Consider the following 13,643-nt stretch of genomic DNA (forward strand, 5'->3'; position numbering starts at 1 on the left):
TAGATTTAAAAAGCTGAAAATGTGAGGACTTCCAGGTAGCCCTATAAGGCGACCAATAGGCACCATTACGGTTTCCATTAAAACGGTACAATTTCCATTATAACCAGTAAATCCGGGTGTATGTTCACTACTGTGTGTACACTTGGATGGGTTAAATCAATGCAGACCACAAATTGAGTATGGGTCACCATACTTGGCCACACAAATACATTTATTTATTTTTTGCAGCAGCTGGGTGGGCTAAACGTTCACATCTCACAGTTATTTCCTGTTAATCACTGAACGAATCTACATCTGTAAACATCTGATAGGAAACGTCCAATAGACATTGCAAATGAGCAAACACTTAAAAAAAAAACCCATCTGATTCCGTGATGTACGTGTGCTATCAGGGTTGGCTTTAGAGCTGAGATGGGAGTATTGATTTTGGTCCATTTCCATGTCAATATTAAGCAAAAAACTAAATTTTGCACTAAGCAGGTAAATGATTCATTAGTGTAATTTTTGAAATTCTAATCAACAATGTGCCTCAGAGCAGCACAGTAGACCCACCAGTAAAATCACAAAAGAGGTCACGGGAGGATAAAACATTTGTTTAAACATATGTCAAATATATGTGTATATATATATATGCTTAGAATATAGTGTGTAGTGCTCACTCTAGACCGGGTGTGTCTCACTCATACTGGAAACTGAAGCTGCGGGCTCTTTGATCGCCCCCTGGTGGCTGGCTGCAGTACAGGTCATAAACCCCGCCCTCTCCATGTAAACGAATGGGATTTGAGTCATAACAAAAAAATGAATTGCACTTCCAATACAATTTTCCAAAATATGATTTTGGTCATTTAACCTTTACAACACAAGTGTCGCAGAGGAAAAAATAAAATGTAGGTTGTACAAAAATGGCCTATTATAATTGTATTCGTCTTGCCAAAATACTATCTTGCTGTAAACAGTAGCCTAGGAAACTGTCGCAGAAGAAAAATAAATTCTACATGTCATTTAAAATGATAGGCTAAGCAAAATATAAAGCACCTGACGCATCCACACTTTGCTCATCTTTATTCTGCTCTGTTCTGTCTGCGGGCGGTATATTCACCAGGTACAGCCTGCTCTGAGCATCTTTATGCACATGCTGCGCACAGACCTCGCAAATAAAAGCAGCTGTAGTTCATGCGTGCAGGCTGTACCTGTGCTTGAATAAAGCGCAGATATGCTGTTCTGGGATATTGTCAAATTGAACCAGAGTTACCGACCGCTGCCGCGTTTTATTCGGGAATTTAATCCCGCGTCGCAAGAAATCTGGTCGGGAACTCAGACCTCTGTGAAACCAGCAGTTGCACGGCAAAACACGGTACTTTGGGAGGTGTTATTCATTTTTATGACCACTAGATGACCATGAAAGATGACCTCCTCTTTCCTTACTTACCTATACACTTTATATTTTCATTTATTAAACTAAAGAAAGTAATATATATTTTCCCCATTGTTCTCTGATGTAGCTACTGTTAACTGTGGGATCTTATATAGACAGGTGTGTGCCTTTCCAAATCATGTCCAATCAACTGAATTTACCACAGGTGGACGCCAATCAAGTTGTAGAAATAAATCGGGTGACCAGCGGAAACAGAATACACCTGAGCTCTAGTTTGAGTGTTGTGGCAAAGGCTGTGAGTACTTCATTTTTTCTGTTTATGTTTTTAAGATATTTGCAAGGGTTTCAGATAAACATTTTTTGTGTTGACGTTATGGGGTAGCCTATTGTTTGTAGAATTTTGAGGAAAATAATGAATTTAATCTGTTTTGGAATAAGGCTGTAACAAACTGTGGATAAAGTGATTGAAGTACTTTCCTGATGCACCGTAAGTAAAGCCAAGGTGTTAGTTTTGTTCAAGTAAGTCCTGTTTCTGCCATCTCTAAACTGACAGCACATATCAGTCTTTGATTTAGCCTACAGCTAATTAAATGATGTATTTTTACTAACATTATGATACCACTACATGCTATTAAACTACTGAACGAGCTCACATTTCCATCACTTTACCTGTGAGTCAATATCAGATGTGATCATTAATTTGAGTTTCTGAATAGAATTGTTTGACGAAGCTTTCAGTTCATCTGTTACAGTAAGTTTAACTTTCACTGAAGTCTTTGACTCCCTTGCAGTGATTTTATACTGTAGCCCTGCACATTATTGTGACTATGAAGACATTTATAATTAGTCTCTGCTGAGTGTGTAAGTTTAGTTATGATTAATCTCTTGACCGCTGTCAAATATCAGGTTAAAACGGTTTACACAATTGTGTACTGTTAGAAACTGCCCAACACCATGTCTGTTTTAAGGTTAAATCTTTCTGGAAAGTCATGCAAATATACAAAGCCACTTGAAAATTGGCAAAAAGGCAGCATGGTTTAAAAAAAAAATCCAGGTTTGTTAGAGCAAATGTCTTCAGTGCATTGTAATATGCATGTACGTTGTAGTAGGCTTTGCATAGAACAACCTACTTATGATGGATGGAAGGGATTATTATTATTATTTTTTTTGAAATGATCATTTAAAAAAAAAGTCATTCTGTTAAAAGAAGCCTGAAATGACTCCCAGAGCAGCTGTTTGGTCCAATTCTGTAGCTTTCTCGCTTTTCAGTCAAAATGTCTAAACATCCTTAAAACAATATAAATGCATCTGAAAGGCAAAAGTGAATCGGTGAATGCAAGTCATTTGTCTTGTGGCAGATTTTCCCACTAACTTTTAAATTTAATTTCAGTTTGCTGTTAGCATGAGTGGAGCAAAAAACACATACTGTTTAAAGTAGTTTAATCTTTTTTTTTGGAAGTATTTGAGTTTATCAATTAGTAAAACCTCTTATTCTGGGGTTGCCTTGCAATGGGGCAACAATTGTTTTCTGTCTGAAACAGCTGTTGTGTCGTGAGCTTGCGTCTGATATCTTACTGTAATGCTATATTGATGTGTATTTTCCCTTATATTTCAGGCTGATTGTAGAAATGTCTAGCTCTAACCCCAACACCAACGAAGATCCCAGTGCCAGCACCCCTGCAGCTGTGTCTATGACCCCGTCTGCATTGGAGACATCAGCTGCTGCAGGTGAGGAGGAAAAAGAGGGAGGCTCATCTGCATTAAAATAAAGTTCTTTAAGTTTAACTTGGAAATTTCTTTATCCTTAAAAGATGCATAAAACCTCATTGTGCAAAAGAATGGAAAATGTATAAAACTGCACTTTATTTGGGTTCACTATTGCTGGAAAACACTAAGATTTGATGCTTTAAGTTAGTTGATCTTGGGTCTGTATCTGTTTCTCTTTCTCTCAGACAAGCTTCTGATGGTTCATTCGGTCGACCTCCTGAAATCCAAGGATGGGCAGAACCGTCTCAAGCATCACACAGACACTTACTTCAGCGACAAGATGCTCATCCGCAGAGGACAGACCTTCCAGATGTGGATCGAGTTCTCCAGACCCTTCAACCCCAAATCAGACAAACTGCAGCTGCAGCTGAAGTTAGGTGAGCGAGCAGTTCACAAAACATGTTTGACTTGGTTTTTTTTTTTGTTTTTTTTTCTTAATCCCACAAGGTGCTCAGAAATGACTCATTTCACCTTTTAAAAATGATCCATGAGTATCTTAATCTTACATGAAGTCAAACATCAGACAATTACACATTCGTGTTGAATATTTTATTTCAGTTTGTCAACATTTCTCATTTTAATTTAATTTTCTGTAGCTAAAATCTAAAACTGAAACAAATGAAGAAACTATATAGAGATTAAAGTAGTAAATTATAAAATTACTACAACGTAAAATGGTATAAATGAAGTGCTAAAACTAAAATAATTCAAGAAATGAAGAAACTCTAAGATTTTGCAAACATTTGATTCTTTTCAGTGAGTTACCATTAATCAAAATCTGAATTAAATCGGAAAGGCAGTACCAGAACAACTCGCATAAAAAAAAAAAAAAAAAATCATTGCATATCAGATGTGCAATAGAAATTCAGAATTAAAATTGCATAGTCATTAATAAAAAGAGAATCGGAACCAAAATCATAATCGGACAGCAAGGTGTATTTAAATTTATTTTTTTCATCCGGAGTCTGATGAATCGGCATTGTCTGAATGATAAATCAGTGTGCGACACAGACTGAAAGATACCCAGACATTCTGACGGTTAGTTCAATTACCTCTTTATTCAGAAGAGAGAACCTGACAGATGAATCTTTTCGTTTGTGATGGATGTGAGTCATGAAGTTGGGTTTGGGCCAGGACTAGTTATGTAATCTAATCCAGCTGCTCCTTGAGTGTCGTTAACTAATGGATCTCCAGCTGAGTCACTGACAGATTTGATTAAACTAAATCAGTCTAATGCTTACATTTCTTTGTATTTTTGACACAGATCCCATCTTCACCAGTCATTCCGGGATTCTCATCTCTGTCCCGTTAGTGGATGTCCTGGAAGACGGCTGCTGGGAGATGAAGATCGTGGAGCAGAAAGACAAACGTGTGCGGCTGGCGGTCAACACTCTTCCCACCGCCTCCATCGGCCGCTACAGGGTGACCGTCGATTCTTTCTCACCGAGTGGCAGGCTGCTGTTCCCCTGCACCCCAAACGACATCTACATGCTCTTCAACCCCTGGTGTGAAGGTACGGCGTCAACAAGACAAGCACACTCTATTTCCCCCTTATTTACATTAATGAAGTAACACCCCATCGATCTGTCTCTCCTCAGATGATCCCGTGTATCTGGATAAGGAAGCGGAAAGGAAGGAGTATGTTCTGAATAGCATGGGCAGAATTTACTACGGAACCGAGCAGCAAATTGGAGGCAGAACGTGGAATTTTGCCCAGGTGTGGAAACCCAATTCCATTGTAGAGTGAAATTGGATTTATTGGATGTCCCGATCAGGTTTTTTGTGCCCCTGATCAGATCCAAGTCATTGAATATTGAGTATCTGCCAATACAGAGTCCTGATCCAGTACTTGTATGTTCCTGTAGGAATGTTTGCACTTCAGGTACATTAAAGTTACTAACATAATCCAGAGTTGTGCAGAGTTAAAAGTAGTGTGTATATAATTTAATCAGACGCACTCTCTCGATGCACACTATATATTAAGATATTGGTAGATGTAAACGATACAATGGTAGGAATTCTAAACCGTGTGACCGAGAGACAGACATGGTCATCCTTGAGATTGGCTCGGGAAATCCCTGTTTATTTATGCAATAGTTTTATTAATTTGAACCGATTCTACTGTTATGGATTTTTCCTGCCCGGTTTAGTTCTTGTCTATAGTTTCTGATCTTGTCATTAGTTTCCTCGGTTGTACATTAGTTTCAGGTGTCTTATTAATTGACCCGTTATTTATTTATATATATATATCCCTGTTCTGTTTTCTGTTGGCTATTTGCTCTACAATTAGTGCTACGTTTGCGGTTCTCCTGTGTTTATTCATGGATTTATTATTAAACGGCTATTTTGGATTATACTCCCTCAATGTGTTTTGCTATTATCAGTTATTGCTATTAGTATGCTTCATCGGTTTCAATCATAATGAATCTGTTTATCTTTTTTTTTTTTTTTTCAGTTTGAACAGGACATCCTGGAAGCGTGTCTGTTTCTGCTGGAGAAGGGTGAGGTGGCTATGACCGAATGGAGGGATCCGGTGATCGTGTCCAGAATGGTATCTGCTCTGGTGAGTCACATTCACATGACATCGACATGGATTCATAAGAAATCATGAATGACACAGATTGTGAAGGTGAATTACAGTGGACAGCATGTGGTAGTTTTGGGTTCATAGGAATCTATCTTTCAAGACGGTACATGTTGAGCGCCGGTGCTTGTTTAGAGAAGCGCATGCTTTCTCATTCCTTGAAACACACATTCTCCTGTCTCATCTGGTGCAGTTTCAAGCATCATTAGTGTCGAAATGCCCTTTAATTCTATACTCTTCTGAATCCAGTTTCTCAGTCGCTTTGGTACATTTCTCAGATCAGAATTGAAATTCTCAACTACCTGTTCGATCTTCACATCATTGTCACTTGTGCACATCAAAAAAGCAGTTTCTCATTTATTTGAACACGTTGCAAATGATTATGTACAATTCTCTGCTGTTTCCTACATTACCAATTGCTTATGTCATGTTGCTCAATGTATTATATAGTTCTCGGTGCTACTGTCTTACCCCTCAAAACATCTAATCATTAGTTCATCGTATAAGTCATTAAATGCAAAATGGTTGATCTAGTTGTCAAACTCACGCATATTTTCTACACCTCTGTAGACTTTTTGTAAATTTCCCATGAATTGTGCAAGTGAATCTTGACTTTCACTAATGAAGAGAATATAGATCAACAAATTCTCTGAAATGGCTCAAAGGTTCATTTCATGACCCTACAATTGGAAAGCATATATAGATGGGACAACCCAAAACTTACAAATTCTGACAATGGATGAACGTCCAGAAAAAGATCAGGGACAACAGCAGAGAGGAAGAAAAGTAAGGATGCATGGAAGTGTACAGAGGCAAAACGGAGGAAGGGGCTAAGGGCAGAGGTGCATATCAGATGAAGTGTTGTTAATCATGGCCTTACAATGGCTGAAGGGTGCAGCTAAATATTGGGAGATTGACCATATCCTCAATTCAAACATTTTGAAACTGTCTTTCAAGCCATATCACGCATGTGTAAATTTGTACTTTTGAAGGAAATATGGCATGCATAAGTGCAGCCTTCTGCGTTTCAGTACAGTAACTGTCATCCAAACTGTAGCCGTAGTTTACATCAGAACATCCCTCCCAGAGTGCGCTGTTATATTGACAACATGACTAAGCAATTTGACTGTCTTATCAGTACACAAGGACTTGCCATTCTGATGGCACTGACATGTTCATTGACATCTATTTTTGAGAGATAAACTAAGTATTTTGAGCAAGAGACTGGTTTTTGCAGGTAATCAGTGGTGTTTTGCGACTTAGTAATTGAGTTTCTCAAAATCGTACAGTTTTGCAAATGTCAAGGATTATTCGAGAAATGTACCAAATTGACTGCGAAAAACTGTAATGGATCTAGAACCGCAAAGAGGTTTGTCACATTTACCTTTGCAGTGTCACTTAAGACTTGTTACAAATGTCTTGCATAATCAATCTACAACAAACACTGAAACAACCGTTAATTGAAAGTACAATATTACCAACCACAAACTCTTAAACCGCAGTGTATATTTGTAAGATGTTTTTATTTTTCAAGTCTTTTCTACTTGCCGAGGCTGCATTTATTTGATCAAATACAGTAAAAAATGACCATATTAAAATGGCTGTGTTCTGTGAACATCTGTTAGTCATTTTATTTCTGATTAAAAGCGTTTTTTTTTTTTTTTTTTCCCCGCATTACTCCAGTCTTCAGTGTCACATGATCCTTCAGAAATCATTCTAATATACTGATCTGCTCAAGAAACCTCTGATTATCAATGTTGAAAACTGTTGTGCTGCTTAATATTTAGTAGAAACTGGTGCGTTTTATGCAGGATACACAGATTAATAGAAAGCTCAAAAGAACGGTTTATTCAAAATAGAAGCCCTTTTAACATAAATGTCAATACTATAACTTAAACCTTTTTAATGCATCATTGCTAAGAATTAAGCTTTATAAATATTTTTGAACCGTGTAAATTGAATTTAAAAAGGGAAACACAATTTATTTATTTTTTGTGAAATCGCAGTCCTCTTGATTTACCAGTGTTATAGCAAAAGAACTATACATTAAATGTCCACAACAGTTCAGTCTTATTACAATATTCTTTACATGATCATTAAATTATTGATTTAATTTCCTGCATTCTCGCATCTTTCCTGACGTTTTAAGGAACTTTTAGGAACAAAAGATGCATGATTCAAGAGATGAAAAGCACCTGTTTTTGAAGAGCTTTTCTGTTCTTCTGTGACAGGTGAACTCCAATGACGACCGTGGTGTGCTGAGAGGTAATTGGTCAAACAACTATGAAGGCGGGACAAGTCCCACTGCTTGGAGCGGGAGCGGCGACATCCTGAGACCGTATTACAAAAGCTCAGGGACGCCTGTCAAATTCGGCCAGTGCTGGGTCTATGCAGGAGTCACCACCTCTGGTACGTTTGGATATGTTATCACGGGCAAGAGCCAGAAAAATATTTCATGGTTTTAGGATTAAAATTCAGAGTGAATATGAACAAACCCCTCTATAAAATTCTTCAGAATATAGAGAGGACTAAAACTGTTTTTCCTGAAGTGTCTTGCCTAGTGCTGGAGTTGCCCTGAACGTCAACGGCTTGTTTGCAATTTTTGCATCACTTACTGTTCAGAGTTTATATAAATCTCTTTTGTAATGTTCTTTCCATTTCTCTCAGTGTTAAGATGTCTTGGCATTCCCACCCGTTGTGTGACCAACTTCAGCTCTGCTCACGACACAGACCTTTCCTTGACCACAGACGTTTATCTTGATGAGAACCTGGAGCTCCTCAAAGACGAGACCAGCGACTCTGTCTGGTACGATAACAACCATCACCTTAAGTTCCTTTTATGGTCACTAATGTCATCCGTGTCATATTTGGTCTCTCTGATCAGTAAAAATATGCATGGAAAATTTTATTTTATTAGCGACCTTTCTCAAAAACGTCAATCACTATTGACACTTGCCATGTAATATGGCACCAGGGTTATTTTAGTTAACTAAAACTAAAACCACTTGAAATAAAATGCATAATGAAATTTTCTAATTTTCCTTTAGTTTATTTCAGTTAGTTGCCAAGGCAACAAGTTTAGGTTAAGTACTAAAATAATGAACGATACAAACCAAACACTACGCAACAAATTTAGCAACTTTAAAATGTAAAATGAGAATTCAAAATATTTACAAAAACTATAATATTAATGACACTACATAACACTCTGGTGTCCCTTTTTTGTTTTCAATTTTATTTTAAAGTATTAGAGGTAGAATTGTTTTGGGGGAAACTAATAAATGTTTAAGCTTAACCTAGCATGAGAAATTAGTTTTGGTTCAGTATATTTCATGGAATATAGAATGCATCACATTTTTTATTTTCCCCACTTTAAGTGTTTTAAAGGCACAAATCAGTGTTTTAAATGCTCTGAAAGTATTTAGTTTGAGGTTGGTCAAGATTTTCTGAAGGTAAAGTGTCTTGTTTTAGTCCATGCCCGTTCAAGTGTAATTTTGTAAATTGGAGCCTAACAAACTCTCTCACGCTGGCTCTGTTCTTCTGTAGGAACTTCCACGTGTGGAACGAATCCTGGATGACCCGTCCAGGCCTCCCGGCAGGTTACGGTGGGTGGCAGGTTGTGGATGCGACCCCTCAAGAGCTTAGCGAGGGTTCATACCGCTGCGGTCCCACCCCCGTCTCTGCCATCCGCAACGGACAAGTAGACCTGAAGTTTGACACTCCTTTCGTCTTTGCTGAAGTGAGCGCTTCATACAAACTACTTTTTACCCTCATTTGTGTTTGACATTTCATACTTTGCACTTAACTGCTCACTTGGCTGCCCACTGCTCCGGGTGTGTGTTCACGGTGTGTGTGTGCATTTGTTCACTACTCACTGCTGTGTGTGCACTTGGCTGGGTTAACCGCAGAGCACCAATTTCGAGTATGGGTCACCATACTTGACAATACGTCACGACTTTAATTTAGAACATCGGTCCAACAACTACTCAAAACATCTACTGAATGGCTGAATTGGTTTCACTGTGTCTCAGGTGAACAGTGACCGAATCTACTGGCAGAAGACACCTGATGGCAGTTTAACTCAGGTTCATGTGGAGAAGAGCTCCATAGGTCATCAGATCAGTACTAAAGCTGTAGGATCTGATGAACGTGTGGATATCACACACCTCTACAAATATCCAGAAGGTAACCAAACAAATGCATCTGGCCTAAAGCTGACTTCCTAGAAAGCATTATAGACATGTTCCCGATGGATACTGTTCCTTAATTTCATGCAAATTCTGAATGATGTCACTATGAACTAGGGATATGCTGGTATCAAATTTACATGTTGCAATTAATTGCTAAAGCTGATCACTGTATACAGTATTCCCACGATATTGAAATATAGTTGCAAAAAAAGTGAAAGTGGCATTAAAATGTCATGCAGTATAACAGCTTTAACTTTAGTTTTTCCGTAACCCTAACAACTTTGTATCAAGTCTTTCAATTTGTGAAATTAAAGATTCACGAACCCACTCTGTAGTTCCGGTCTAAATGATTTGGGGTACGTGCTCCGGTCACGATCTGAATCAAGTGATTTACGATATATGATCTATTTGGAGTGCTTTGAAACTGAATTTTTGCAATGCACTGGTTCTTATTTCAGTTTATTGGAACATTGTGCATTACGATCGACTTTGTAGCTTAATTCACGATTACTTTCAATAGTCTGACCATTGCCATTCAGTAGGTAACAGACAATGAGAAATCAGTCGAAAGAATCCAGTTCTCGTCCCATTGGAGTGAATGTTCCATTTTACTATTGTAATATTTGAGAGATTGTTGAGATCTGATTGTATTAGTCTAGAGCAGGGGTCACCAAGGTCAGTCCTTCTACCGTTGACATCAACTTGACGTCTTGCAGAGTTTAGCTGCAACCCTAATCAAACACCTGAAGCGGCTAATCGAGGTCTTTCTGGGTATACTTCATCTTGCCTCAACACACCTGCCTGGAAGTCGAGTTAAACTCTGCAGGACTCCGGCCCTCCAGGATCAAGTTTGATGACCCCCTGGTCTAGAGTAATGGTCAACGTAAAAAGGGCAAATGGGAGAAGCAGATTAACACAACCGCTAGGGTGACGGTTTGATTTTGACATCGACATGCATAGTAACTCATACTCCTCTTTACTGTCCGTTCATGTCCATCAGGTTCAGAGGAGGAGCGCATAGCTGTGGAAACAGCCAGTCGTTTCGGCTCCAAGCCAACTTTGTATCCGTTGCCCACCGACAACGATGTGAGTATTAAGATCGTCATGGATGGGGCAGGACCACATATCGGTGGAGATGCCAAACTCTCCATCGTCCTGAAGAACACCAGCCCAAAGCAGCGCACGGGCAGTCTGCTGTATGAGGTGATGGTCATGTACTACACTGGAGTGCTGAAAGACATCGTGAAGAAGGACCGGATTCCTATTGTCCTTACACCGCAAGAGAGTGAGTGGAGTCTGACTATTAAACAGTCCCAGCAGAGACTTTTCTCTGGTTATTGTGCCTCACAATGTCTGCTTTAGTTGCTGCTACTGTCAAAAATAAGGTAAGGTACTACAATGAAGCAACTTTATCCGTTTGAACCTAAAGTTCAGTGACAAGCTGTTGTTCTCCTAAAGGTACAACTTTTGTAAATTTTGTCTGAGATTGTAGTAATGCTTGTTTAATTAGGGCTGCAAAAATCATTCAAAATAGCAGTCTATATACTGTGTGTGCTATATATAAATACACGTGTTGTATTTTACTTTTGTAACATCTCATATTCTTTTACATGTGTTTCTATATGCAAACATGCATGGTACACTTTAATAACTTAAATTATATTTGAGTGTGGGGGAGATGAACTTTAATTGTAGACATTCATTGTGTTTTATCATTGTCATTAATGCCATGCCCCTTTGTCTCACTTCAGCCAAGACTATTCCTTGGACTCTGCAGTATGAGGAGTACATGAACTATCTCGTGGACCAGGGTGCTCTGATGCTCACGGTCACTGGTCGGGTCGATCAGACGAAACAGATTCTGGCCACACAATTCAACTTCAGACTGCGAACACCAGACCTCATACTCTCTGTACGTCAATGAGTCCCTAGTCTTGATTTGTGATGCATCATAACTAGTGCTGTCAAAATTGGTACATTAACGCAGGCAATTTTTCTTGTTTGACGCAGGTGTTCTGCTGAAGCTGCAGGTGACTATCAGCTTCAGCAGAATGTCGTTGAACTGGTCAGATAAGGCCATGTCACTGAAAATCTTCCTGTCCTGTCAGCCGTTATACTGTGCTCATAGCGCATGCTCTGCAGTTGCATGCATAAATACGGAGGCGTGCGCTGTAGCCTGCATTTCATATTAAAGCATGAATGAAGCCACGAGCATGCGTGTCAGATCTACATTACGTTCAGCAGCGGCAGCTCTTAAAGTAATGGCAGCCAAATAACCAGCTGCTTTGACTTCGGTTAATCCAAGAACAAAAGGAAATCAATAACTTATCAACACCAGTCTAAAATAAATAGATGAATCCTTAAAGCTGTAACTTATTCAATTTCTGTATTTCCTACATGCTGAAGGGCACTGGTAAGTGTCATATTTAATGGGTTTGTGAAGCCTGTTTTAAGTTCACAAGTGGTGGGTTTTTTAAGCGTCTGATGGCTCTCAATTATACTGTGACCTTAAATGGCTATACATGGTCAGTGTTTAAATATTAGGAAAGAGCCATTTCCTAGACCGTCGTATTGGTCTCGGTGATACTTGCCTTCAGCCATAAAGACAGCATTAAACAAATTTTGAAATACTGTTTCTAGATTAATTTGAAGATTGAAGTTATTGCAATATAAAAGTATATTTAACTAACTCTGAAATTAATTGCGATTAATCCCAAAATTTTATTGGCCGCATGACTCGAGTGGTACATATGACTTGTTCTCTATATTCAATGTCCTCAAGTCACATGATTGTGTGAGGAACAGACTACGTTTAAGTTCATTCTCTCAAATTTAATTCTAAATCCATTGTGTTTGTTTCAGCCTCTGGAGGATGCTGTGGTGGGTAAAGAGTTGACCGTCAAGATCACGTTCCAGAACCCGCTGTCACAAGTATTGAAGAACGTTTTGTTCCGTGTAGAGGGACTGGGAATGCAGAGCGTCAGAAAGATCGAACATGGGTAAGACTTTCAGTGTTTAACAGCATTTTAATTTCAGCTGTGCTCGTTTATCAAATTTAACGAAGTACTGTTACTATACATTTACTGTGTCTGAAGAGTGAAAAGCTTCCTGTAAGTTTATATTCTGGTTCTGTCTGTCAGTGACGTGGAGAAGCTTGCGACGGTTACACTGATGGAGAAGTTTGTTCCTACCGTCTCCGGCTCTCAGAAGCTCCTGGCATCGATGGACTGCCGTCTGCTCACTCAAGTGCATGGATTCACTGATATTGTGGTGAAACCAGAGTAAAAAAAGCACTCCACGTAAAGCCTTCTAATGCTCAGTTTACTTTAATACACTATATGAAACTGATGCAAGTCAACAATAAAGATCCTCCTTGTGCATATTTTGTCTCCCTGTACTGTTTATGTGAGCAGATGTTCATGAACTGAAATCATTCTCATGTGTATTTGCATAATGGGTATAACTATTTGCATAATATAATAAGCAGTATTGTCTTTATTCAGATGCTGTTATATAAAGAATGAAGACTCATACACTTTGTAGTCCCATGTTAACAGCTGGAGATGGTAAAGAAAATGTCTTCAGTAATTTCTTTACAAAGTAACGTGCAATTCTCTAATGTAGAATTTTGACTTTCATGAAGTCATATTAAAATTCATTTAATCCTAGGCTTTTTTTAAGTTGAAAATGTGAGGATTTCCAGGTAGCCCTATAAGGGGACTAATAT

At 38.6% G+C, this 13,643-nt stretch overlaps 1 protein-coding gene across 1 annotated transcript; it reads left to right on the plus strand.

Moving 5' to 3' along the window:
* The first annotated feature begins 942 nt into the window (after positions 1 to 942).
* On the plus strand, positions 943 to 13,297 carry LOC306860995 (protein-glutamine gamma-glutamyltransferase K-like). Its single transcript, XM_079403039.1, has 15 exons — positions 943 to 1,354; positions 1,581 to 1,670; positions 2,991 to 3,103; positions 3,328 to 3,519; positions 4,407 to 4,655; positions 4,741 to 4,859; positions 5,598 to 5,705; positions 7,958 to 8,135; positions 8,394 to 8,532; positions 9,273 to 9,465; positions 9,758 to 9,911; positions 10,917 to 11,201; positions 11,668 to 11,828; positions 12,779 to 12,915; positions 13,057 to 13,297. The coding sequence occupies exons 3-15, from the start codon at positions 3,004 to 3,006 to the stop codon at positions 13,199 to 13,201; spliced, it is 2,160 nt and encodes a 719-aa protein (XP_079259165.1). The 5' UTR covers positions 943 to 1,354; positions 1,581 to 1,670; positions 2,991 to 3,003; the 3' UTR covers positions 13,202 to 13,297.
* The last annotated feature ends 346 nt before the right edge of the window (positions 13,298 to 13,643 follow it).

Source organism: Barbus barbus (genome assembly GCF_936440315.1).
Source record: "Barbus barbus genome assembly, chromosome: 41".
NCBI lineage: Eukaryota > Metazoa > Chordata > Actinopteri > Cypriniformes > Cyprinidae > Barbus > Barbus barbus.

What these genes read in the sequence shown, in the direction of transcription:
- LOC306860995 (XM_079403039.1), top strand. Translation starts at nt 3,004, where the DNA reads ATGTCTAGCTCTAACCCCAACACCAACGAAGATCCCAGTGCCAGCACC. An exon ending in CTTCAACCCCTGGTGTGAAG is followed by an intron (nt 4,656 to 4,740) that starts GTACGGCGTCAA and finishes GTCTCTCCTCAG; the next exon opens with ATGATCCCGTGTATCTGGAT. An exon ending in TGTCCTTACACCGCAAGAGA is followed by an intron (nt 11,202 to 11,667) that starts GTGAGTGGAGTC and finishes GTCTCACTTCAG; the next exon opens with CCAAGACTATTCCTTGGACT.